General features: G+C 36.0%; 4 protein-coding genes and 1 long non-coding RNA gene across 10 annotated transcripts in view; 1 reads left to right on the top strand and 4 right to left on the bottom strand.

The window, feature by feature from the left end:
* Nucleotides 1-298: 298 nt before the first annotated feature.
* Nucleotides 299-1,025, bottom strand: LOC108602685. Of its 2 annotated transcripts, XR_001915260.1 has the most exons (3): nt 966-1,025; nt 533-740; nt 299-472 (listed from the first exon to the last, which is right to left on the bottom strand). It is a non-coding gene; the product is annotated as an uncharacterized LOC108602685 (long non-coding RNA). The 2 variants fall into 2 exon arrangements; XR_001915259.1 differs by lacking the exon at nt 966-1,025 and having other exon boundaries at nt 533-802.
* Nucleotides 1,026-2,831: 1,806 nt separating this feature from the next.
* Nucleotides 2,832-5,450, bottom strand: LOC108601832 (kelch-like protein 18). 2 transcript variants are annotated; one of them, XM_017989773.2, is made up of 5 exons: nt 5,289-5,450; nt 5,041-5,211; nt 4,309-4,985; nt 3,556-3,814; nt 2,832-3,496 (listed from the first exon to the last, which is right to left on the bottom strand). In XM_017989773.2, the coding sequence occupies exons 1-5, from the start codon at nt 5,418-5,420 to the stop codon at nt 3,023-3,025; spliced, it is 1,713 nt and encodes a 570-aa protein (XP_017845262.1). In that variant the 5' UTR covers nt 5,421-5,450; the 3' UTR covers nt 2,832-3,022. The 2 variants fall into 2 exon arrangements, with proteins under 2 accessions (XP_017845262.1, XP_017845261.1); XM_017989772.1 differs by having other exon boundaries at nt 2,834-3,505; nt 5,289-5,448.
* A 3,035-nt stretch (nt 5,451-8,485) lies between these two features.
* On the top strand, nt 8,486-16,231 carry LOC108604064 (atlastin). Its single transcript, XM_017993328.1, has 5 exons — nt 8,486-8,546; nt 13,473-13,851; nt 13,913-15,126; nt 15,195-15,261; nt 15,435-16,231. Exons 2-5 carry the CDS (start codon nt 13,645-13,647, stop codon nt 15,564-15,566), a joined length of 1,620 nt encoding a protein of 539 aa, XP_017848817.1. The 5' UTR covers nt 8,486-8,546; nt 13,473-13,644; the 3' UTR covers nt 15,567-16,231.
* LOC108604062 (putative tyrosine-protein kinase Wsck) lies at nt 9,020-12,618 on the bottom strand. Of its 3 annotated transcripts, none has more exons than XM_017993326.1 (3): nt 12,600-12,618; nt 10,831-11,867; nt 9,020-10,739 (listed from the first exon to the last, which is right to left on the bottom strand). In XM_017993326.1, exons 2-3 carry the CDS (start codon nt 11,845-11,847, stop codon nt 9,447-9,449), a joined length of 2,310 nt encoding a protein of 769 aa, XP_017848815.1. In that variant the 5' UTR covers nt 11,848-11,867; nt 12,600-12,618; the 3' UTR covers nt 9,020-9,446. The 3 variants fall into 3 exon arrangements, with proteins under 3 accessions (XP_017848815.1, XP_017848814.1, XP_017848816.1); XM_017993327.1 differs by lacking the exon at nt 12,600-12,618 and having other exon boundaries at nt 9,519-9,611; nt 9,680-10,739; nt 10,831-12,172; XM_017993325.1 differs by lacking the exon at nt 12,600-12,618 and having other exon boundaries at nt 10,831-12,172.
* Nucleotides 16,232-17,563: 1,332 nt separating the features above from the next.
* The window catches only part of LOC108603324 (ubiquitin carboxyl-terminal hydrolase puf), a 27,783-nt gene continuing 19,837 nt past the window's right edge, over nt 17,564-25,509 (bottom strand). For both annotated transcript variants that reach the window (XM_017992046.1, XM_017992045.1), the window contains 2 exons: nt 19,330-19,667; nt 17,564-19,267 (listed from right to left, as the gene is read on the bottom strand). In XM_017992046.1, the coding sequence (XP_017847535.1) occupies nt 18,495-19,267; nt 19,330-19,667 (1,111 nt within the window). In that variant the 3' untranslated portion in view covers nt 17,564-18,494. The remainder of the gene's footprint in view (nt 19,268-19,329; nt 19,668-25,509) is intronic.

Raw genomic sequence — 25,509 nt, forward strand, 5'->3', positions numbered from 1 at the left:
AAGAAAAATAATGGTCTTCCTGGAAAACGTGACTTGGGGGAAAAAAAAATTACATGCTATAGGTTCTGTAACTCGGCGGGGCTTTGTACCTATTGCTCGGCTAATCACAGACATAGTCGAGCAGCAAGCAAGAAAAATCACCAGGCATATATGCATCAATTTTGGGTAGGTAAACCTCTGAAACCTGACGTGCTTAGAACTAGAGCTGTAAAACCATCGATAGTGGCGCAATCGAAAGCTTACGATTTTTTTGGTAAAACATCGATACTATCGTGATAGTATCGCCCATAACTAAATATAATTTTCAAAAATAACAAATATTTATTTATTTAGAAAGTAGATCTTAAGGCTTAAGGCTTAAGCGCTGCTCGCCGATCGGAGACGCGCTTTCCTTTCGGATTCAGTTGATGTGGCGGGCACTGAGCAGTCTTCGGGCAATTTGGAACAGTGGACGCAACTCAGATAAATGTTGCTGCAATTAAACAATTTAAGAGATATTAATGTAAGAAACGATTAAAGGACTAATTTTTACCTTCCAATATTCCAAAGGGTCGCATTCAATTCATCTACTCGAAATTGGGATATTGTCGAAGCGATGGACTATCACAATAGTCTATAAATTTAAACATCATAAACTAAAGAGTTTACACAGATTTATAATAAGCACGAAACACTGGATAGCATGTTTTTCGCAAGACCCGTGCTGGCTTGAGTTATTTACAGCATCCTTTTTTCTAGTACTAAAATAAAAAAAAATTGTTAAGATTAATTTTCCAGCACATTCAAAAGTATTCAAAGTATTCTACTATTTGCTTTTATTCTGAATTGATTTTTAGTAAGTATAATCAAAAAGCCTATTAGGTGCACAGAAAGTTCCCGCAGTTTGTCAGTAAATGTCAGTTAGTGTTTGTGTTTGATATTTTCAAAATGTGATAAACTTGACCTAGTCCAGGGGCGCTGCTTACGGAAGAGTGAATCACCAACACACTAAGAAGAAAACAATAACACAAGTAAAGATGATTTTCACACAATATTAATTTATACACTAAAGACAAAATAGGTATCACAATCTTGTCCACCATTTGTGAAAGCAATTAGAGGTGGAGAACAATCGATGGTTGGGCGCTATCGAGCCACCATCGATGGCAGCAGACACGCTCGATAGTGGCCCAACCACTATCGATGGTGCCATCGATAGTTGGCGTCTCAAGATTCAATAAAGAAACGCCTTTCGATAGAGCTGGGAGACAGTCGTCCCATTCGGTATTTTCGATGTTTTGAGAGCAAAGATTCGATAGTATCGTGCAGGTAAGCTCTAATACATTCAATTAAATATAAGAATATAGTTCAGTTATAATTTAATGATTAAAAATGTATGCAGTTTATGCTTGCAAATTATAATTGTTCAAAAATTATAATTGTCAAACTTACTAAATTTCGTAAGCTCCTCTGTAACAAAAAAAAAGAAAATTCAAGTGTACAAAATATAAAAAAATAACATAAGAAACTTAATGGGAGATCAACTCTGTAACAAAAAAATAAAGTTCAAATTATTTGTCTTGACAAAGAAATTAACATAAATATTATTCAATCCATGAAATTCTTTGCAAAAATAGAAGTATGTACAGTCCTTGGTTTCAAGCGATATCGTTTATAATGTGCAATTTAGCCCGCTTTGCTGAATGCTCTTTCTGATTCAGTCGAGGTGGCCAGAACATATAAATATTTTAAAGCGCACTGCACTAGAGAGCTAAATTGAACTTAATTTACCTATAAGGAATTAGTTATTCTTCAATATATACATATACAAAATATCCAAAACTCTAGCGGATCCATTTTTTTAGGTGAATTTTGTTGAAAGTATTGGCGGACTTCGATGATTGCATTGGACACAACTGAAATTGCGGCTGAAGCCAGCCAAGCTTATTGTGCGGCTATTTGATAGGCAACCTAAAATTTTGTGAGGGATGTCAACCAGACATCCGTCGAAACTACGCAAAAAAAAAGGTCATTCAAATTTTTGTGCGTTTATGTGTCTGTTTAGCAAAACAGAGTAAGCAATATTATCGCTTATGCTTATATGCCTGCCGATCGTATTTTGTATGCGCGCACATTTTTCTTTGCCCTTGCTCTGAGACCTCCCTTCTATTTCTTTGCATACGCGTATACGCATTTGCTCGTGCTTGAGGATGTGTGTATCAGAGAACGGCAGGGGTGGCACTTTTTTGACACCATGGTGGCATTCACAAATCATGGGTGTGGGTAAATACGCGCGCAAGCAAAACAGAGGCATATGCCTTTACTCATATACACAAGACAAGCCTGGGTGTTTGCAAGTGCCGAAAAATAAGGGCAAAAGAAAATGTGCGCTCATGCAATTTTTGCATTTTTTGGATAAGGTAATGGCTAGCTTATTTTGGCTTATTTTATAAAGAATTTAGGTTATACCGGGGCTCAATATCTGGCATATGTACATAGATACTAGAGGTGTTTGTCTATTAAGTGAAAATTGGTGGGCAAAAAAAGGGTCAGCTAGACATTTGTAATTATTAACTCTATTTTTTACCCTGATCTTCAATGATTTAATGATATATAAATATTATAATATATAAAAGATCGATAATGTAAAATAAACTTCAATGTTTCTTCACCTGTATTAAAAAAACTTTTCTTTTCACTATCAATGTCTCGGAACTTCTAAGAGTCCATAGAAGAACCATGGACTTAAATGTGTTATTTTTTCAAAGCAAATTTGCTTTACCAGATTTTGTAAAGAAATTGCAAAACCAAAAAATCTTGTGACACAATAATATACAACTGGAATGATTTTTAATTACAAACATATAATACATATTAGCATAAAGCTTAAAAGATACAAAACGATTTACTTCTAAATTAGATAACACGCACATAATACTTACATATACTAACTTAGTTCTAGCACTAAGCATTGTTGTATGCTTAGTGGTTCTAGCAAAAGGTTATGGAATTTTCTATATAAATTATTTAGTAGACCTAAAAGCTATTCAAAGCGAATGACACCGGCACCTACGCCACCGCTGTGAGCGCACATAGGCGGCATGAATGTCCACTTATCTATCTCTGGATCATATACCTCAACTGTAGATAGATTTGATTCCCCGTCATATCCGCCAATCGCCCACAGCTTTCCCATATTTGCAGCTAACGCAACGCGGGATCTTTTGCAATTCATGGGAGTCACTAGCTTCCAGGTGTCTGTTAACGGGTCATAGCATTCAACAGATCTCAAAAATGAGTTTCCGCAGTAACCGCCACAAACATAGATTTTTCCATTTAATGTTGCTACGCCCAAGCGGCAGCGCCGATTTAGCATGGGCGACATTTTGACCCAGACATCCTCATTCTGGTCGTAACGCTCAACAGAGTCAAATATGGACAAACCATCGTGTCCACCCAATGCATAAACATATCCGTTGAGTTGAGTTACACCACCCGCTGAGCGATATTTCATCATCTGTGCTACCTGTCGATGATTAAACTTAGCTTATATTTAACACTTCATGGTATATTTACCGTTTTCCACGTGTTTGTCTTAGGGTAATAAACCTCAACAGTGTTAAGCGATGTAACGCCATCATAGCCTCCGCAAACATAAATACTATCATCTAAAGCAGCCACTCCCACGGCACTTCGCTTGCACAACATAGCACAGCCTTGCGACCATTTGTTTTTGCGCGGATCATACACCTCAACAGTGGACAAGCGTTCGGTGCCATTAAAGCCGCCAAAGGCATATAGCTTGCCATCTAACACAGCCACACCAACACGAGAGCTAGGAATTGTTAATGACATTAATAGCAAAAGTTAAGTCTGTAGTCATTTATATCTGACTTTTTTTAAAGTTCTATAGTATATGTATGTAGGTCTTGAATGTAAATTTCTTTTATAAAAATCTGAAATGTTTTTATATTTTTACTTTATGAATGCGAACAGAGGAATAATGGTAATGATTTAATAATGCGATATAATTAGCAATGTTTACTGATGATAATGATTACTTTTGTAACTCCCCTACTGATAGGATGTATTTTAAGTTCAATAAAATAAACAATACAATAATAATAAAAAATCATTGTTTTATTTACTAATATTTATTCCCAATTTAAGTTAATTTAACATGGAAAATAATTGTATCATTTTTAAGCATTTTTATTTTTGTGTCAAGCTATTTTTTAAAATGAAATCTAGCTATGTAAGCTCAGGAAATTCTGGCAACACTGATAGTGATTTTAAAAGTCAAATATGTTTAAAAAATACACAACTTACCGCATCATTGACATCTGCTCGCCCATATTCCATTTTTTGGCAATCGGATCATAAATCTCTACTGTGCTCACCGATTCACCAGTGCTGGCTAATCCTCCAACAGCGTATATTTGGCCTGTAAAAAGTTCTCGGCAACGTTGACGCGTTCGGAAGCTTTGTAGTAACCCTCGACGTTCGGGCATAAGATGAAAATCCTTGGCTTCGTCCAACAGATCTCTACATTGGTGAGACGAGCGTATTAGTTCTTCGCGGGCTACGCGGTCTGCCAAAAATTGGGGTGACAATAGCGGTAGTCTAACTGCGGCCAGAACTTGTGGAAAAAGCTTCGACCTTTTCTCTTCAGCGTATTTGACCCACCGCATACAACCCTCAAATATTACCTCCTCTGTGCGCACATTAAGCTCATCACGATGAATTAAATCAAGCAAATGCTCACATTGAAGCGCCAGAAACTCCTCTGACTGTGATATTTTGGCAAAATTCTGATCAATATACTGATCAGCGGCAACAATCAACTGTCGGCAGCTCATTGAATCTGCAAACGACCGAATTCCTAGGACGTTATGAGGGTGGAAACGAGAAATTAAAAATCCAGCGCAAGCATCGCGAACATCGGATAGCTGAAGAAAGGATGCGCCAACCATTAGACCTTGGACATTATGGTTATCAATAAGCACCTGGAAAATAGCGAAATGTTTTGAGATTGAATTTCAATCCAAAGCAAATACTTACATGTCCACTGTACACATAATTTATTAGGCTTTCCAGGGCTCTAGGCTCAATCTCTTTCATAGTTATTTCTTTTATACGACTTTCGGCCATGTTATTCGTGAACATGGCATAGAAGTATGGTATAGTGGCCGCCAGCACAACTCGATGAGCAGCAAAGGTCTGTTCCTCAACCTAGCCATAAATATTTTTAAATTTATAGTTTCTATGTATGTAGAAATTGTCCCTACAAAATAATAAGAAAATTAAACCTTTAATATGACGTCACACAGCTTTCCTAGTCTCCTAATCTCCTTAAACAGTGGAAAGCTATCCGCAAACAGCTGTTCATGCTTATAAAGAAAGGATTGATGGTCCTCTACTTGATTTCCAATTAAATCCATTTTCTAAGTGTAGTTTATCATTTCTAAATATACATATGTATTAAAAGAAAACAGTGTGGCCAGCATTAAGACCAAAAAATACCATATTAAAACTGGTCGATATAAAAATTATTGTTTTAATTTTGAGTTATTACATAACACAAAACTATCGTAACAGTTTAATCAGAAATAACAGTATAAATTCTCTGTTGGTAACATATCTTAATTGTTTAATTTGTGTTAAAAACTTACGTCTTAAACATTTTTTTTATGCCATTTTAGTCATGTTTGTTTTTATTGTCTTACAAATATGTAATTCAGATTTAGAATTACATGAACAATATTCTATCAATGTTCATGGAGAATGACAAACAAATTTAAGTTTTCCGATTTGTTAATTTTTAGTTAAATGAAATATTTAATATGTAGGTTGTACCACTAAGCATACTTAGTGGTTGTACTAAAAAGGTAGTAAAAGATAATTTTATTTTACCAAACATTTGAGTAAACACAATTTAATTATTTTTTAAATGTTGTCATTAATTTTTTTTTATAAAGTAAATCTCGAAGAAAACAAAGTTCATTCTCCCACTCCCAGGTTCAATATAATTTTTTTTACAATCATAACTCGCCACCTAGTTCGCCGCCTGCTCAAAATTGATGAGCGGAAAACGGTAACCGAAAACTCGAACTGATTTTTGAAATCATGTTTTTTTACACACTTCTACAAATGGTCAATAATATTGTCATCTTAAACATGATTGCTTTATACATATATGCCACAACTCCAATGATTCAGTATTCGATCAGAGTGGATTTTAATTTTCGCACATTGTCACGTCAAGTGCAAAGACACAAAGCATTAAGGGGCAATAGAAAAAAAATTCCTTGCACAATAGGCGCGTGGGAAATATAAAACGAGTGAAATAAAAAAACAGAGATTTAAGCGGAAACGACGACCGCAGGTGAGTGGACTCAGAGTCCCCCCAGATAGTCAGGAGTTATTGATTATGTTATATGTCTGCAGGAAGGGTGCCAGGCTAAGCGGTCCGCCTGGCTGACTTTTTTTTATTATATATATATATAAAAGTATATAAACGCATAAGAGCTATTTAAGTAAATTAAGAAATGTCTGTATTATGAACATGTGTGTGTAAGTGGTTTAAGGCGTGAAGCTAGAAGGAGGAGAATCCTTCAATAGACGGCATGGCGCGCATGTAATTAGTGTTTGTAGTGCTGTAAAATATTTATTGTTACGTGTGTGTGGACTGGATCGGGACCCAACGCCTGAAACTATAGCTAGCCAGGTACAAGTCCACGATAGAACACACGGTCCGATAAAGACGGACATAACAAACAATAACAACATTTTTAAATTATAACGCTCGATGCTAAGCGACGGTGAGACTGGCTTGCAAAAGCGACAAACTAATATGTCTAGAGATTAAAAAGAGTAGTGCAGTTGTCCGGAAAGCAAGTACATAGAGAGAGAGAGCGAAGTTATTAGCGCAGTGCAGGAGGCAAATGTAAATAGAGATCTTCTTCAGCGCTAAGCAAACGCAAAAAGATAGCAAGAGCTTCTTCAGCGCTAAGCAATGCAAACAAGGTATATCAGCTGTTCGCAGCTGATATTTATTTATTGGAACACATCGCTAGTCAGTTCTAATTCAGCATTGACGATATCGATCACTACATTGAAATTTTGCATTACATGTGAATTTATCAGTAGTTGGTGAAAAATCAAAGCATCCAATTTCAGATATACGGTTTGATGAAGTCAACCATTTTCCTGCTTGGATAAGTCGAGGCAGTGCCAAAAGATGGTGCCAACCAGAGAACGGCATGAGTGTACCCACCCCTAAATCACCATGTTATTTACATAGTACTACCGACACAAGCAGCCGAAAATGCGGCTGTTGCTGCCCGACAATTTTTCATAAGCCTTTACAAGCCTAAACACAAAGTCCCGAAAATGAATGTGAAGATACGCAAGAAAAAAGGTCATGCAATTTTTTGCTCGCCTAATGTGCGCGTCTCTTTCGCTACCTGCTGTTGCGTTGGCGCGGCTGCCAGTGCAGACAGAGCGAGACAGCAAGCGAGTTTTTTTCTCGTTTATTCTTATATGCCTGCCGATCGCATTTTGTAAGCGCGCAAATTTTCTTTTGCCCTTATTTTTCGGCACTTTGCAAGTAACCAGGCTTGTCTTGTGTATATGCGTAAAGGCACTAAGCATGTTGTATGCTTAGTGGTAAAGGCTTATGCCTCTGTGTTGTTTGGGCGCGTATTTACCCACACCCATGATTTGTAAATGCAACCATGGTGTCAAAAAAGTGCCACCCCTGCCGTTCTCTGGTGCAAACACTGTAAGAAGTCCCAGAGACAATGTATGTGCACAAAATGTAATCTGCATTTATGCTGTACGGCAAATAAAAATTGTTTCTTGAAGTATCATAATTAAAAATAAAAATATGTAAAATTTGACTTACTTAAGGCACCAATAGTTCTTCGAGGCATTAATTTTCCTTTAATCGCTTTACAGGCAAGCTAAAATCAGTACACACTTTTTGAGGTAATTTTTTAAGTTAAAAGCTACAATTTACCGCAAAAAATAGTATCCAACTACGTTTTTTTTAATATTTCTTGAATTCAATATGATTTACCCAAACAGTATCTGTGTATAACTAACGAAATACTTGTATTCGATCCTCAAATTCGCATTTATTATTTTAAGAACCATTCTGATTCTCAATTATGTTAACGTGGCTAAAGCTTTGATCAATCGTCGGTAATTTCCAGAACTATCAAATGAATAACATTGTGCTGGCGTTTAATATTTTTTTAAAAAATTATACTAGATATATTTGCACATGCTATGCCAAAACGATAAAAAAAAATGCAATCGAAAAAAAAAAAAACAAAAGCAATTAAATGCGTTATTTTTTCATCATTCTAATTAATGGTAAAAAGCTGTGTGTCTTTAGATGAGAGCGAACGTTTTTTAAAAAATTCCGATGGTTTTACAATTGGACTTGGAAAAAGGCCATATTTGACGGGAATAAAACTAAGTTGGCAGCACTGCATCTTACACTACTAATCCGTTGTATAAATTTGTAGTTACCTGTGTAGCTGTGAGCTAATAAATAAGATGTGAGTCTTTTGACAAGTAATAAACTGATTATTATTGTTTATATATACGTGGCATCTTAGCATAAACAGCAAAATTAGCTGTTTCTAACATTTAAGAAACAAAACTCTGCAGATATAGGTCTGTGTGAGTAATAATAATAATAAAAACATATATTGCTCTGTATATAAATAATACATACATAAATATATTTACATCCATATGTATTAATTTATCAAGGTATTCTGTAAATGTATACAATTTACGTGTCACGTAGATTTGTATGTGCGATATTATTTGCAATGGCCAAAAGTTATTAATCTTATTAAATTGTTTATATTTATTGCTGGTTTGCAACAACGCTAAGGACCACATCCTTATCACTAGGATGGACTGCAAGAACTATTTTAGGTTTTAACTAGTCATTATTATCATTTTTAAGGTATTAGCTTACGTATTTATAATCATAAATAATAACAGAATTACCTGTGGATAGAGAATAGCATTTAATGCAATTCTTGCCATTAGTCACCTTGAGTCCATTTCCGTCAAAGTACAAAAGTCGCTTAAGTAACGGAAAAAAGTTGCATGTGCATTTTATTAGTTTCTAGCCGTTTATCTTTTAACGTTGGTGATGCCAGCCAATATATACAATATTCTAAATAGTATATGCAAATCGTTAATTACGTAAACTGTTTATTTTAGTAATATTCATATTAGCGAATTCTTTAATTCAAAGCGTAGGGTCAAATTTGTATGCCATTTCGATGTTAAAAAAATTCCATTATTCTTGTACGAAACCAAGCTTTGAACTGCTTATATTGAGTTGTACATCATTCATACGTTGTGCTTAATACTTATTTATTTATGTTTTCAATAGCCCTTTTATTGTTACCGAGAATAAACCTGTCGATTTTTATCATTTACGAATTGCGTGTCTCAAGCATTGGCAGATACAAGGGCAGCGTTTCTAAGGTGTCTGTGTCTGACATAGAGCGATCAAAGCAGATTGCATGCTTCGGTGAAGTCATCAGTTGGCGTATAGCAAATGCTACATCCTCGAAACCAATGCGCTCACTAGGCTCCACCTGCCAGCAATTGAGTAGTATCTGGTAAAGATCACTAAAGACGTATACAGGTTGTGTAGGACGCATACCAGACCGTATAGCATCTAGTAAATGCTGTTCACCACTTAAAACATTCCCATAAAGCGTGCCTCCCAGGGCGCAACACTCCCAAGCTATGCATGCAAATGACCACACGGCCGACTTGGACGTAATATGATGCTTTTCACGCAGCATTTCCGGTGACAGCCATCGCCTAGGATCACACTGTTGACGATTGGCGTTCACGTAATACAGTGGCCCAAGAACACACAGCTTTAATTTTGACTCGGTGGTCACGTACACACTATAACTAGATAGGTGCCGTTGTTGCACCTGCAAACTGTTTAGATATGCCGCAGCGCTCGACAGCTCGTACATCCACTGTAATACCAGCTGTTCAGAGAGCGAACTTAATCGTGGAATCGGTGCTTCATGACGACTCTCAAGCAGACGTTGCTTGAGGGACACGCTTTGTAGTTCCATCACTAAATATAGCCAATCTGCGCTAGCCGAAATCCCACAAAAGTCCAGCACCTGCTCGTGTCGCTGTAGTTTTTTGAGCTGTTGCATTTCGTCCAACAGCTGGCATTGAGAGGTAGCTTTCATTTTGTCCGTCGACAACACATGCATTGCACATTCATTACCTCTCCCATTTCCACAGAGCATACCCGTAATAATGTTGCCAAAAGCTCCCTCGCCAATGACATCATTTACGTTTATTCGGAGCTCGCAACGTGGTATATGCTGCAATTCGGCAATCAATGCCTCCAATTGCTGTTTAAAACTATCCAGTGTTGGTGGCAAATCTTCCTCTACTAAGTAGCCATTATTCTCTTGCTCAATAACTGATATTTGCGGAGTCATTTCGTGAGTGTTTCGCAAGCGTTCACTTAGAACGCGACTCTGGCAAGTTTCGTAGCGCAAATAAAAATAAGTAATTATGCTTAACAGCAAACAGCTGCCAAAAATGATACAAGTCACAGCCAGTGCGACCACCGAAGATTGCCCTCTCTCAAATGTAGCATAGCGGAAATCGTCCAACGAGGTGGTATGCTGCTCGTGGTTTCTACGTGTATAAAGTGTCTTCGTAAAGTTCTGTAAGGTGCTTACCTATATACATACATATATAAGATACTGTCGGTTTATCTGTCATCATCCATAATTCTATAAATACATTTAAGATAATTTAAGAGGAACTTACCACGCCTAGACTAATGTGAACATGGGATGAATATTGTTGGTCATCGGAACGTAATTTCAATGGCACGTTATGATAGCGCCCATAGAGCTTGCCATCACCAACTACAAAGTGCTTGGTCCTATTATCTTCGGGACGATCGTAGTCCAGTTCAGCGGCTATGTAATAGGGCACACCATTTTGTTGGGATTCCTGCCAGCTGCCTAGCAACTGTGCGTCAAAAGTTTGTCTTAGAGCATTGTTTACATATTCAACAATAATGAGCAATTTGCTCAATGGCCCGTTGTCATTCTGCATAGGCGCTAGTTCTACCGTGATGCTATAATCCGTTCTTGTAATAATTTTTGGCTGTACAGGCACTGGATATGGCACTCCCACCTTAGTAGCAGCACTCAGTGTTGCATGACCACATTCAGTCTCCTTTCGCTCCAATTGTTGTGCTATGCACATAGCATACACGCTGATATTGTAATGAGTCGCCGGATGTAGATCCGTCAACTCAAATTCCGTCTCTGTGCTTTGAACAACGAACTCTGGCTGTTCAAAAACAGGCAGCGACGAATAGGAGTGCACCACTTGACATTTTATTATAAATTTACTAACTTGATTAGCTTGTGGCGTAAGACCTTCGGTGCCGACACTTACAAGTAAGTTGTTTGGCTCGTAAGCGTCCCATACAATACTGATACTGTTTTCGGTAGTGTTAACCAGGCGCAGGTGATTCGGTGCAGGCTGTCTGAGTTGTTTGGTAGAGTAATAGGAGTGAACTCCCACTCCACCACAGTATTGTGCTTTATTGGCCAGACAACGGGTGTTACAGAGCTTTTCATCCAGTCGCTCTTGTGCTTTAAGGTAGCTGGCACAGAAACAATTTTCGGTAGCGAGCACAGCATATATATGGCCCTCTTGCACACAGATTTCTATACATGTTTTTGGAATTTTTGCGTAAACAGATTCCTTGAGTAAATCTGTTCGAGCCGTGTAGCACCCCACATAGTAGTAAGCTGGTTCTTCTCTCATAGGGTATACATTTGACTTCTCTAAGGATGAGCAAATATTAGCTAATAGCAAACCAATGGCCCAAGTCCACCACCAGGCAATAGGTCTCTGCATTTTCTGGTATAGTCTGTCTGGCAAGAAAATTACCATGTAGACCATACTGTGTAGTCACCCCTTAAGCTTATGCTGTTTTCATTGAGCTAATTAAACCCTTTTTGATGTCCAATTTAGACAAATTGAATGTTAATTGCACTTGTATTTGGATGTTTGTGTGCTCAAAAATAATTATGTATACATATACATTATATTAATTTAAAGCCCAGCTTAAAACGCGACCTGCACCGTTGTTGCCTTCGTTGTATTCAATTTGATTAATATACATATTTATGTATGTATGTGCATATATATATGTTGCTTTTTATTTGCTTGTTTACATGTCGCATTGAACGCTGGTCTACTGAGTCAGAACGAGACAACTATCCTAACCCAGTGATCACACACATTAGTATACATATATATCTGTGTACATATATGTATGTATGTATGCTCATACGGGCATATGTATGTACGTAAACTGTACTCTGAGCAGAGCACGACTTTGACAGCTGGTATAAATTGAGAGCACGCAGCATTGCCAACATTGTCTTCAAGTTTAAAAGCCAGGCGCGATTTTCATTTTATTTACTTCTATCTTAAAGTTAATTTAAGTAAGTACTATAATATAATATTACAACACAAAAATACCCATAACAACATGCCTAACAAATATTTACCGCACGCTCTGCTTCTACCTGAAACGGGTACTTAGAAGTGAAAGTAAGAACGTGAGCGAGAGAGTTTAACGATCGCACTCAAATTGTATGAGAAATTTTGACTTTTATTTTGTCGTGCAGCTCATTTTAGTTGACAATCCGCTTTTTATTTAAATTTATTATTACTGTATGAACAATCATCCACTCAACCGTATATACATATGTATGCAAAAAGTTGGTGTTCGTTGCATAGCTGTTGAGTAACAGAGATATGTATGTATGTAGCTATTTAAGGTTGTCAACGTCATCAACATAAGTTTATTGAATGTATGTACATATGTACATATATAAATATATACATACATATGTAGGTATGTACATATATAAGTACATATGTATGTATGTATGTATGTGTCTGACCATGCATATTTTTATACATATGTATGTACATACATACATGTGTATCGCTTGGGTTTCAATTTAAGTGTGATAAATCTATTTAAATTTTGAATGTGATCAGTACTACACATACATACATAAGTATTATAATTAGTGGATAATAATCCACGTAACCTAGCTTTTCTGTCAACTTTTAAAATTGTTGGCAGTGGCAAACTAATGAACTAGCATAGTTGAAGTTTATTTTTGGCCACCTTTCATAATTGCAAGCCAGCTGCTACATTCTAAATACTTGTGCCAAAAAAAAAATATGTAGACAGTCATTTGATGTATGTACATGTACATATGTATATACTATGTATGTAAATAAATGCTTAAATCTCTTTAACTTGCGTAATTAGACTTCAGTTATATGCATATTTCAATACATAAACTTAACTATGTACATAGTAACTTTTATAAATGCTTTCACTTTTGAATGTCTCCTATTTGCAGTTGGAATATCAAATATTGTGTGGTGAAAAATAACGCAGATACTCATAAATTATTTTCAACTATACCACCAAACGCACAACATACATCATACTTACATAAACATACAACATACCTACAAAAACATAGAACATATTAAGATACTCGAAAAGCAATTAGAAACAAATTTATTAACATGGAAAGACCTACGCAAGGCTCAGCTGTGCAGGTAATAAATACATCAGAAGAACATACATTTTTACTCAATGAGGATGCACTAAGTGAGGTGCTGATGCGGGATGAAGTCAAGGATAGGTATGTATGCGTTGTGTCTGTGGCTGGCGCCTTTCGGAAGGGCAAAAGTTTTCTGCTCGATTTTTTTCTGCGCTACATGTATTCCAAGGTAACTTAATATATATATATATATATTGTTTTTGCGGAGATAACATAATTATTATTTACAGTATGTGCGACACGATATTGGGGATTGGCTTGGTGATGAGACAGAACCTCTGTCTGGATTTTCATGGCGGGGCGGCTCAGAACGTGATACCACTGGCATTTTAATGTGGTCTGATATATTTCTACACGATTACCCAAATGGGGATAAAATAGCTGTTATATTGCTGGACACACAGGGTGCTTTTGATAGCCAAAGCACTGTGCGCGATTGCGCAACAGTTTTTGCATTAAGCACGATGCTATCATCAGTGCAGATTTATAATCTATCACAAAACATACAGGAAGACGATTTGCAACATTTGCAGTTATTCACCGAATATGGACGTCTGGCACTGGCAGACTCAGGAAAGAAACCATTTCAACGCCTACAATTTTTGATTCGAGACTGGAGCTTTCCATATGAAGCCGAATACGGAGCATTGGGTGGTGATAAGATACTTAAGCGTAGGTTGGAAGTATCTGACAAGCAGCATCCAGAGCTACAGTCCTTACGTCGCCACATATCGTCTTGTTTCACGGAAGTCGCATGTTTTTTAATGCCACACCCCGGTCTGAACGTTGCTACAAATCCAAAATTTGATGGTCGTCTTAAGGATATTACGCCCGAATTTAAAAGCAGCTTACGTTGCCTAGTACCTATGCTACTGGCCCCAGACAATCTTGTCTACAAAGAGATTGGCGGACAACGCGTACGGGCACGCGATCTGATACAATACTTTCAATCGTATATGAGTATCTACAAGGGAAACGAACTTCCCGAGCCAAAAAGTATGTTAGTGGCCACTGCAGAAGCCAACCACTTGACTGCCGTTGCTGCCGCTAGGGAGCTATACAATCAGCTCATGGAGGAGGTCTGTGGTGGCACACGACCATATTTAAGCACGGCACATTTAGAGACGGAACACTTACGTATCAAAGATAAGGCTATGTTTCAATTTGCAACGAAACGAAAAATGGGGGGTGAGGAGTTCACAGAGAAATTTCGTAAACAGCTGGACATTGACCTAGAGGAAGTTTTTACTAACTACCGAGCACACAACGAAAGTAAAAATATTTTTAAAGCTGCTCGTACGCCGGCTGTCTACTTTGCTTGTGCGGTCATCATGTACATTATAAGTGGAGTTTTTGGATTGCTTGGACTCTACACCTTTGCCAACTTTTGTAATCTCGTTATGGGAGTGGCTCTACTCACCTTGGCACTATGGGCGTACATCAGGTGGGCAATTGTATTTAGAACATCTCAGTGTACGATTTTTATTAACTTCAAGAACTTTATTCATACAGATACAGCGGTGAGCTAAGTGATTTTGGTGGAAAGCTAGATGATGTTGCAACCCTTGCCTGGGAAAATGTAAGTTTTTTTTACCCTATTTTAATATTTTCTTTAAAATATAAAGTTTTAAAAGAAAGCAAAAGTATACGTTCATAATACAACAGCCATAAATTCCGGGTTTCTTTAAAAAATATATTTATATATATATGAATAAGATTTTAATGATAACTGCGTAACATATCCCATTTCAGTTTATGCGGCCAATCTATCAAGGTTGCATGGAGAAGGGCATAAAACATGTGGCCACGCATGCGGCAGAGGCGGCTGTTGGTAACCGTTCGTCATCCACTGCTGCGCTCAATGGCAAAGTAAAGCGATCATGAGAATACGCCCAAAAAGACAAAAACAAAATACAGAAAATTGAAGTGACTAGCAACAATAACAATAATTTTGTATTTAAATCAAATAAAAACATACACAACACTAATGGTGGCGACGCAAGTATCTTCAAGAGATTTTGGATGATTTTTAAAGCCGAAAATACTGTACCGAATGCAGTAGGCGGCATCAGCTCTGGGCTAAATTCTTCGACAGCAGGCATTCTAAGCAGTCGTAAGAAGCGTAAATCCAAGTTTAATTAATTAAGTCTGAAATCTGGTTTTCAGCCGCATCTTGTATCGGTTTTGTATAAATTAAAACAATTTATGTTCGGGAAGAGAAACTTAATAACATATATTAACTGCGTCAATGGTGTTTTTTAATTTACCTTCATATATATTGTGAGTTACCTTCAACGTCGTGTTTAGCGCGATTCCTTATAAGTATAAAATCACCAAAGCAGGGCGCTGTGCTTAGGTTCGTATTTGTTGATAGTTTTTTTTTATTATAATTTTAAAACAAAATTAAAAAATAAACCGGACACATTTAATTATAAAGCTGTATATATAAAATTGCTAACTTTTTTTATTGCGTTGAATCCATATAATAAATGTAAACATCCTTGCTCCATGCACACAGTTGCTGTACAGAAATAAACGTATTTGATTTAATGATATATAAATAATATTTTATTTATGTTTTTCATTTAGGATATCAACATATAGAAATCAGAGATACATGGGCCAAGAAATTCTTTCTTTCTGTGAAACCATAATTTACTATTATTATTCACTTAATTTAATGATTCAGAATTTAATTATTCAAAAATTTGTTCTAAAAATATTTAATGTGTTTGGTATGCCCATATTTGAGAACGGGACATTCAATGGTGGTTTGCAAGAGATAATGACCTGAAACTTTCTCTAGACATTATCAATGTGTTGGCAGGATAATTATCTGAAAAAAAAACACTTGGCCATATTTTTGACCGAGAACGAATTTCAGAACGTTCGGATAAATAACTTAGGAATTATTTATATTTCAATTATCACATATAGACAGCGGGATGCAAGTGCTGAGGCGCTGCGACGGAAGCGGCGGCGTCGCTAGCAGACGCAAACAGCGAAACATAACTGTGACACGTCTGCTGAGTTTTTGTGTGTAATGTGCTCATGAGTGCATGCGTGTGTTTGCTGCGATGATCTAGTCAAAGTGTGTATAAAAGTTGGTGGCGCCCAATTTTCGCAAGCGGTTGAAAACATGACAAGGCAGTTTTGTGATTTATTTCAGATTTTTATACTGCCTTACATCGTTTTTTTCGATTTGCGGGGAAGGGGGCGGAAATTAAAAAAATAAAAATAAAAGCGTAGTGTCCTGGATATAGGAGCACCTGTACTGCACATGTACTTACCAAATTTGGTTGCTCTAGCTCTTATAGTTGCTGAGAAACATGCCCTCATACAGACATGGCTATATCGACTCTGCTCGTCGAGCTGATCAAGAATATATATACTTTGTGGGGTCTGCCACGCCTCCTTTTCCCTGTTACATACATTTGCACAACTTCATAATACCATTTTCCATTTTTTTCAAAAATGTCAAATGTCATAAAAATATCAATAAGGGAACAATTTTTTAGCATGTGACGTGTTAGCGGTTTTGCGTATATGTTTGTGAGATTCCCTAATCAACTTCAATACGCCCACTTGTTAACAATAATAATGTAAATAAAATACATTTTAATGTTTCATTTCGATTGGCATCGTCTATTTGTGGTGTTCATAGAGGTTGCATACAACACAGAAAACCGTATCTACTACTGCTTCTAGAAAACCGGTCTACTAGTATCTAGAGTCTAGACTCCAAGAAAAAAAAACTTTTTATAAAATATGTAATAGTGAATAAATAATGTCCAATGACCATCAATCGCCCGTAATGTCCCGTCACACATCAAAACAAAGTTTTAAGAATCAATTAAATCTGTTGAGATAAATTAGTGAATACAGACTTATGTAGTTTTAGGGATTTTTATAATTGTATTTGCGTTTAGGTTAATAAAATCGTAACACTGGAATTACACATACTTGCATGTGTATGTATTTACACAACGACAATTATTGCATACTTAAGATTACAGAAAATGGGAATTCCGCTTATGACTACATATACGATGCATCAGTTTATTTACTTATCCTAATAAAATGTAAATTTTTATATCGCTTCCAAATATTTGAAACTAATGTTTTTATATTCCTTCTTAAGTGTTTGATTTTTTATATTCTGCCGCCGTTGCACTTTGGCATATTTATATACACCTATATTGAAATATTAGTGCTTCCACGTAAGCAGAGTTAGATTGTTGACTTTAATTTGTGAAGTTTAGTAATTTACAATGATGGCTTTTTACATATGTAGTACGTATTTCCGTGCATACGAAAATTAATTATACTTATTATGTTAAGTCCAACAGCGTTGAAGATTTCAAAATGAAAATTAATGATACTAAACAATAAATAAAAAAAAACATCAGATTCGATAAAGCTAATTTTAAATACGGTAAAATTACCTTAAGCTTTGTAATGCAAAGTTTGGAGCTACGAGATTTTTTAATATTTGTTTGTTTGCTTTTTTTATGTTTAGTATTAATATATCCTCATATCCCAAACATATAATTATTTATTATTATTGTTGAAATGTAAATGAATGTTTCTCTATGAGAAATTATGCTGTGTTGTGTATTTGTGTTCGTGGGATAGTCTTATGTCCATTAAAATTATAAACTTTTTTTTTTACATTTTTTCGTATACTGTTACATATTGGATTCGGCAGCATAGCAAGATTCATTCACTAAATTTGTCGATCTCTTTTACGACCAATTATTAATTCAATGGTTTACCAAAAAATAATATGCTAAGCAAATCGTTGAACGATAACTAAATTTGTGTTGAGCTCGCTGGCTCAGAGGATGACGCAACATCTACTACGGCACTATCGACATTAGTTGGCATGGAACTATTATTTATATGGCCTAATATATTTTGCTCAATTGATTTAATCTGATCAATTTTCTGACCTTGGCCATTTTGTTTAGCCTTGTTAAAAACATGTGACATTAGACTGCCATCTGTTCCTATTTCACAATCAACACTCATGTCCTCTCGATTAACCCCCGGCTCTACCTCTACCTGCATATCATCGATCTTACTCCTTGACTTGGTAGCCCCCGCAACTGATGTAGCCGCATCACTGTCTTCATTGAACTCCTTTTTGTGAGATGTACTTAATGCGATCGCCTCGCGCTTAATTATATTAAAAATGCTATGTATGTAAGATTCCATAGTTTGTAAAATACTGAACCGTTTCATGCGTTCCTCGTTAAGTCGATCTTCTGCAGTTTTCTTGTTGCGCTTTGGTGTAGGCTCATTCTCGTCTTCCAGCTCCGTGTCATTATCGGATGAGGACAAGGAAGCCTTAAGTTTTTCACCCTCAGCGGTCTCCATATTCTCAGGCACAGTCTCATCTTTAGAAAGAGTAGCGAATTTACCCTCGACAGCTTCCACTGACATATCCACTTTACTCAGCTCTGCTGTCACTGCTTCTTTTGAAATACTTTCCGTAATCTCTAAATGTGGCTGCGTGCACTGGGAGAGTATTTCTTCATTTTCCTTACAAGACTCACGTTTTTGTTTTTTATTAGTAAGTTGATCTGTAAGAATAATTAATAATTTGTTTAATTTTTTCTAGTGTTTATTAAAATGGCGTTATTACCTTTTTCCGCTTCTTTCTTAAAACGCTCGCTTTTGTTAAGAAGCGCTCTCAGCGATCCTCGGAGCTCTTTTCGTACAGACGGAGGCACACCCGTTGCTTGGGCAATAATCCGTATGGCAAATAAGTCGCCGCACAATTCATCAATATCATCCTTAGAGTGCATGCCGTAATTGATGGTATAAATCATACGCGCAACTGGAAGCTGTGAAGCCACTTTGTGATAGTATATTTCCAAAAACTCTCTAACAAACGCATCTTTCAGCATGCATCGTTCATCTCTAAGAACATTGTGCAGATACTCAACCAATAGGGGATTTTTAACAAGCATTTCAGAGTAACTGAAAAAAGTTAAAAAGTGAATTAAGAAAGGATATTGAACTTTTTTTCACAACATAGATAATAGCATTCTGCATCATCAACTTCAAAATCTTGTCTTTTGGCTTATGACCGTAGTCTAGGAAATTAGTGATATTTGTTTTTCCTAACCGTCATTTCTACATATAATTTCTTTATGTAATATAAAATTTCAATAATTTCAATAGAATTTTGTTGTATTACAATTTTACAGCCAATTTTCGGAAGCCTGGCATCCTATGATCAAAATATTCAACTGATTGGAGAAACTTGAATTTAAATTATAAATTATGTTCATATCTTCATATCTAATATCTAAGGTGCTTTACAGGTATTTTTGAATTTCGCGGGGAAATCCGCGAAAATTAAATGGGTCTCAATTAAAATAGTTTTCACTACCGGCAATTGATACAAATCTGAAATCTAAAAATTTGTATTACATATTTATGGTCAGACTTTAAAAATTCAGTCGGGAAACTCAATTTGTTTTTTTAATAAAAATTACATTCACGAACGGTAAGATATAAATCTGTTTGAAGATATACAACAATGTTTTTGGCGTTTCATATTTGAAATCTGGCAGCAAAAAAAAAACTGAATTTTTTACTCAAGAAAAACAACTTTCACGAATGGTAGGTAACATGTAAAAACCTGAAAATATAACCGAACTTCTATCAAAAACATTTATTGTGTTTGGGGTTTTCAGAAATCGAAGGTAGAAAACCCAATAAGTATGGATAGCAAGAACTGCAAGAAATAAATATGTGAAAAACGTAAAAAGTTTTCGAAATTCAATATTTATCAACAGCCGTAAAATTAATGTACTTCATAAGTTATCGAAAATATATAAATCAGCCTTAGCAAAGGCAAATGTCATTTCTATTCTATGCTATTCGATGCATTTTCTATTCTAGTAAGATTCCGGACACTTTCACTAAAAATATACATATGTATACAAAAATGTTTTCTGTTTTAACTAAAAATGGTAGTATGCAAGCAAGTGTATTTATTTCGTGTGTATACATGTGTATGTATGCGTGTGTTTTCCTTATAAGATATAGAGAAGCTTGAGAGATTGCTATTTTCCAAGACAAGTCTTATTAAATCTTATTTTAATTTTATTTATTTTGCGTATACAATATTTGCTAGCTGGAGCAGCACAATGTAGAGATCGAGAAGGAATAATAAAGGACAGAATTGTGAAAGGTCTGCGCATATAATGAGCCATATACTGTACAAATGTACGAACATACACATGTATGTGTGTAGAGAACGACTAGGTTGTACCAGGATAGCAAGTGACCCAGGTAAAAAAGTCATTCTGTCACCTAGTTGTTTTTACTGCATGTTGCTATTTCACGAGACTACCATTCGGTCTAAAGAATTCGCCCTCAATATTCCAATGTACCTTAGACGATATCCTAAAAGTCTTCAGGACTCTACAAGATGCGAATATGAAAATTCAACTCGACAAGTGCGAGCTCTTCAAAAAAGAAGTTAAATTATTGGGTTTCACTATCTCAGCGGAAGGAATAAAGACCAATATTGACGAAGTTAAAGCCATACAACATTTACCCAAACCACAAACACTAAAAGATCTCCGATCATTTTTAGGGTTATCGGGTTATTACAGAAGATTTATAAGAGACTATGTAAAGTTGGCAAAGCAACTCACCACACTTCTAAGAGGTGAGCAAGCTAGACTCTCAAAAAACGTTGAAAGCAAAGTTAAAGTGACATTGGACAAAAAAGAATTTCACTTGACAACTGACGCCTCTAATTGTGCCATAAGAGCGGTATTAATACAAAAAGGTAAACCAAATCTATTTTACAGAGAGCTCAGCCACAACAGATCATAGCGATGAAAGTTCTTCGCACAATCTCATTCAAGGAGTAGAAGCTCCAATTACCGTATTCAAAAATCATCTGTTTTTATTAACCTCCGACAAAGATTCTTACACATTCGAATTACCATTCCCGAGTTACCAAAGACACATAGTATCTAAGTCACACTACACCTAATGATTTAATCAAAATACTCAAAGAAAGACTAGACCCCAGAATAGTAAATGGCTCAAAACGAATACTGGGCCAAATTCAACAAATATACCCTAACTATTTTCATAATTATAAAATAAGATACACCTGGAAGAGAGTAATAGATATTCCAAACGAAGACGAACAGAACGAGATAAGAACCAAAGAACACGTACGAGCACACAGAAACGCAACAAAAAACAAACAATCAGATTCTAAATAAATATTTCTTTCCTGGAACTACCGCGAAAAATCACTTCAATAGTAAGGAATTGCGAATGTTTCGCAAAACTTACTAAATACGACAGAACACACGCAACAGGGGGAAATCCAATCAACACCCATTCCCAAATATCCCGGTGAAATAATTCACCTAACCTATATCTAACCCAAAGACAAGTAGTACTCACAGCTAGAGACAAATTCTCAAAATACGCCCAAGTGAAAATATTGAAATCGAAAGCATCCAAACATTTAAAGCACCCCTTTAACGCGAAATTATGATAGCATTTCGCATGCCACGGTTAGTTATAATGGATAATGAAAAGGCAATGAACGCGGACTTCTATTAAATTTCTGTTAAAAGGATCAGCATCAAGGCAGAGGTATATACGACACCACCCTATCACTGCACAAGTAATGGGTAAGTGGAATCTTTCCACGCCATTCCAGTCTCACACAAATTATGAGATGTTTTAAAAAAAGGAAACGATTCAATCGATTTCGGGAGTCTAATCTTCAAAGCAGTACACATAACAGTTGAATTCATTCTACTACCAAAAAGAAACCAATTGAGGTGTTTTTCGGAGCAAGAACAATTAACATAATCCACAAGAATTACAAGAATCCAGAAACCAGATTAGCAATGAAATTAAAAGAAAACAATGAGGAAGATCTGCTGTACCACAACTCAAAAAAGGAAACTAATAAAATACGTATTACGAAAGGAGAAGTTATTTACGTCAGAGTAGACAAAAAGGTTAAGTATCAAAATTATCACCAAAGCTTAGAAATGGAATAGAAAAACAACAATAAAAACGCAATCAGGCAAATTAGTACAAAAATAAAATAACATCAAAACATAATATCCGTTTGCAGATTCTTCTTGCCGTTATGTCTTGGGTTGGCCACAATTTTAGACTATTCAAATTCCCAGTTGATTCCTATCAAGACTGGGGTGGCAGCAATACAGAATGGCGTATTCAGGGTCATTCATGTTTTCAATATAGAAGAATACGAAAACGCTGCATGGAAATTAGAAGAAACTTGAGAAACGTGAGCCACAATCATCAGCTTTACCCATTTCTAGAATACGAACTTAAAAGAATAAAAATCGATTTGCGTCAACTCAAACAAAAGAGCGACAAGATCCTTAGATTTCCTAGGTACAGCCAGGAAAACAGCAACAATAGACAAATAGTAATCAATTAAGAATTAAGCATAAAGAATAAATGGAACTAAGAAAGAGATCCAAATGATATATTAAAAACAACTCTAGAGCACAAGGAATTTCAAGAAGCAAATCATAGCAGTACTAAAATGCTAAATTCAACTTTTTCGAAGAACGAACTATAGTAATCTGCATATTATTTTTTCTGAATTAAAAGTAAGTGAAATTGAACTAATTAATAAAACGAAAGAATAATTTTTATAAATGTATTAGACTTTGCAAATGTTAAAAATAGCCTCAAATGGCAAAGAAACGTTGTACATGAAAAGCATACCATTGTTAGGAAACCACCTTTGTACTTCTATAAAAATTAAAACCAATTAAAAAAAGACAAAGTCTTATATATAATTAAGTATGAAAATATTATCAAATGCAAATAATGCCTTGTACGCATTAGACTTAACAAACGATACATGTCTAATCCCATAACTGATAAAATGATTTGTCATAGAGACTAATATTGCAAGACAGTAAATATCCAACGATACTTGTATAGACCACGAAGAAATATTGACTGTTACAATCACTCCAAAAAAAGTACAACTGGCACGCATAAAAATAGACCAAGATGAAGTAGATCCTGAAGGGAAGCTACCTCATACAATTCGAAAACTCTACAATAAGAACTGGCGACGACGAATACAAAGCCGGCGAGGCAAGATACACAGAAGCGATTCCACCACTCTTCCAAATTGATGGCAGAGAAAACCAAAGCTGAGGAAGTACTATCGCTACAGATGTTAGAAGAACTTAACATCAACAACACTGAGACTGGATATGCTAAAAACCGAAAACTTCAAGGCAAACTCCATCAGCTTCGCACTTTCTGGTATCTTGGTGATAACCTTCACTATACTGGCTATGTTGATATGGAAACTCAAATCCGCGCCAGAAGCACAAAAGGCCACAGAAGTACAGAAAGGCGAAACATCAAGCAATAGAACCCGAAAACGCTTCTACATCGCGTCGGTGGACGTCCGCGCTTAAGGGGGGAGGTGTTAACAACAGAGTTGGTTACATTGGACTGCAGATTACGGAAACACACTGCGACGCATAACCAACGACACGTGCGTAGCGTCAGCTATATGTCGGTTATTAACGTCTGGAAACCAGACGGTAATTCGGTCCTGGAAAAGTCGACGGAAACGTCAACAACAACAACAACTACACCAGCGAAGACGCAATACTGACAATTGCAGATCCAGCAATACCGCCAACTGCAAATCAAGCAGGCGCAGCGGTACAACAACAACGATGGGAACGACGGACCAGCACCGCCGGCAGAACAACAGGCAGAGCACTCTTCATTATAAATTAAATCAGAATTTAAGTTCAGTTTATAATTGGTAATTAATAAAACAAGTCGAGTCCGTCTCGCACATTATATTTTTTATAAACTCTAAGAATCGCTGTTCTTAATTCATATAGAAATATGAAAACTAGTAAATATGCTTGAACTGTTTTTAATTTTACTTGCGCATATGCATATATTAAATTTGACCTGTACAACTAATAAAATATTGCGCTGACCTCTAGCTGCATTTGGAATATGTTGAATGGGCATTCTGCCCAGAATGCTTCTAACGTTTTAATATATGGCTGTATTAGCCGGCAAAGCAAGTGATCAATATTGACCATTTGAACAATAAATAATAATTATTTAATATTCAATAGAAACATATACGACTATACATATTAGTAAGATGAAAAAAACTTAAGTTTTAAATTTAAAAATAATTTTAAAAATATTAGTCGATGCTTTTCTTTATCATAAAAAAGAGGTAATACTGTGTCCTATCACCTAATCACAGATTTAAAATATCATCGCCCAATCAAGAATGAAGTGCAATTACATACGTTTAGCGTTGTGAAAATTGTATGCGAATTGCACTAAAAATTGCCCTTTGTGACTTCGAATAAAAATAATTTTATATTCTATATATCTAAAATTTTTTTTAATTTAGAACTTATCCAAATTTTTTTTTTTTTGATTTATTTAAAAATTTTAAATATTTTTTAATTGCTTAAAATCGTTTTTTTATGTGCCGGGGAGGTGGGAGGAAATTAAAAAAAAAAAGGCGATATGTCCTGGGCTTAGAAGCACCTACATACACCTACATGAACCCTCCACGAGGGTGCCGGCTGAGCAATGGACACTGCATTGATCTAGTGTCACTTGCTCGACTTAGCATTGCAGTGTCTAGCTGAGATGCGGCGTATGGAGCCATCTGGGACTAGTGACCAGGTGACTCCATGCCCGTATCATGGCTAGAGGTTACGCTTGGCGGGGAAGTATAAAACGCTATGGGGTGGTTCTCATATAAATACAACTAACCAGC

Source organism: Drosophila busckii, chromosome 2R (genome assembly GCF_011750605.1).
Source record: "Drosophila busckii strain San Diego stock center, stock number 13000-0081.31 chromosome 2R, ASM1175060v1, whole genome shotgun sequence".
Taxonomy (NCBI): domain Eukaryota; kingdom Metazoa; phylum Arthropoda; class Insecta; order Diptera; family Drosophilidae; genus Drosophila; species Drosophila busckii.

Coding starts and splice junctions, on each gene's coding strand:
- LOC108601832 (XM_017989772.1), bottom strand. CDS start 5,420: ATGGATTTAATTGGAAATCAAGTAGAGGACCATCAATCCTTTCTTTAT. Junction 4,986..5,040: donor ATTATGTGTACAGTGGACAT/GTAAGTATTTGC, acceptor GCTATTTTCCAG/GTGCTTATTGATAACCATAA. Junction 3,815..4,308: donor GAGCAGATGTCAATGATGCG/GTAAGTTGTGTA, acceptor AACAATTCCTAG/CTCTCGTGTTGGTGTGGCTG.
- LOC108604062 (XM_017993325.1), bottom strand. CDS start 11,985: ATGGTCTACATGGTAATTTTCTTGCCAGACAGACTATACCAGAAAATG. Junction 10,740..10,830: donor TTCACATTAGTCTAGGCGTG/GTAAGTTCCTCT, acceptor GTATGTATATAG/GTAAGCACCTTACAGAACTT.
- LOC108604064 (XM_017993328.1), top strand. CDS start 13,645: ATGGAAAGACCTACGCAAGGCTCAGCTGTGCAGGTAATAAATACATCA. Junction 15,127..15,194: donor GCACTATGGGCGTACATCAG/GTGGGCAATTGT, acceptor TTATTCATACAG/ATACAGCGGTGAGCTAAGTG. Junction 15,262..15,434: donor CAACCCTTGCCTGGGAAAAT/GTAAGTTTTTTT, acceptor ATCCCATTTCAG/TTTATGCGGCCAATCTATCA.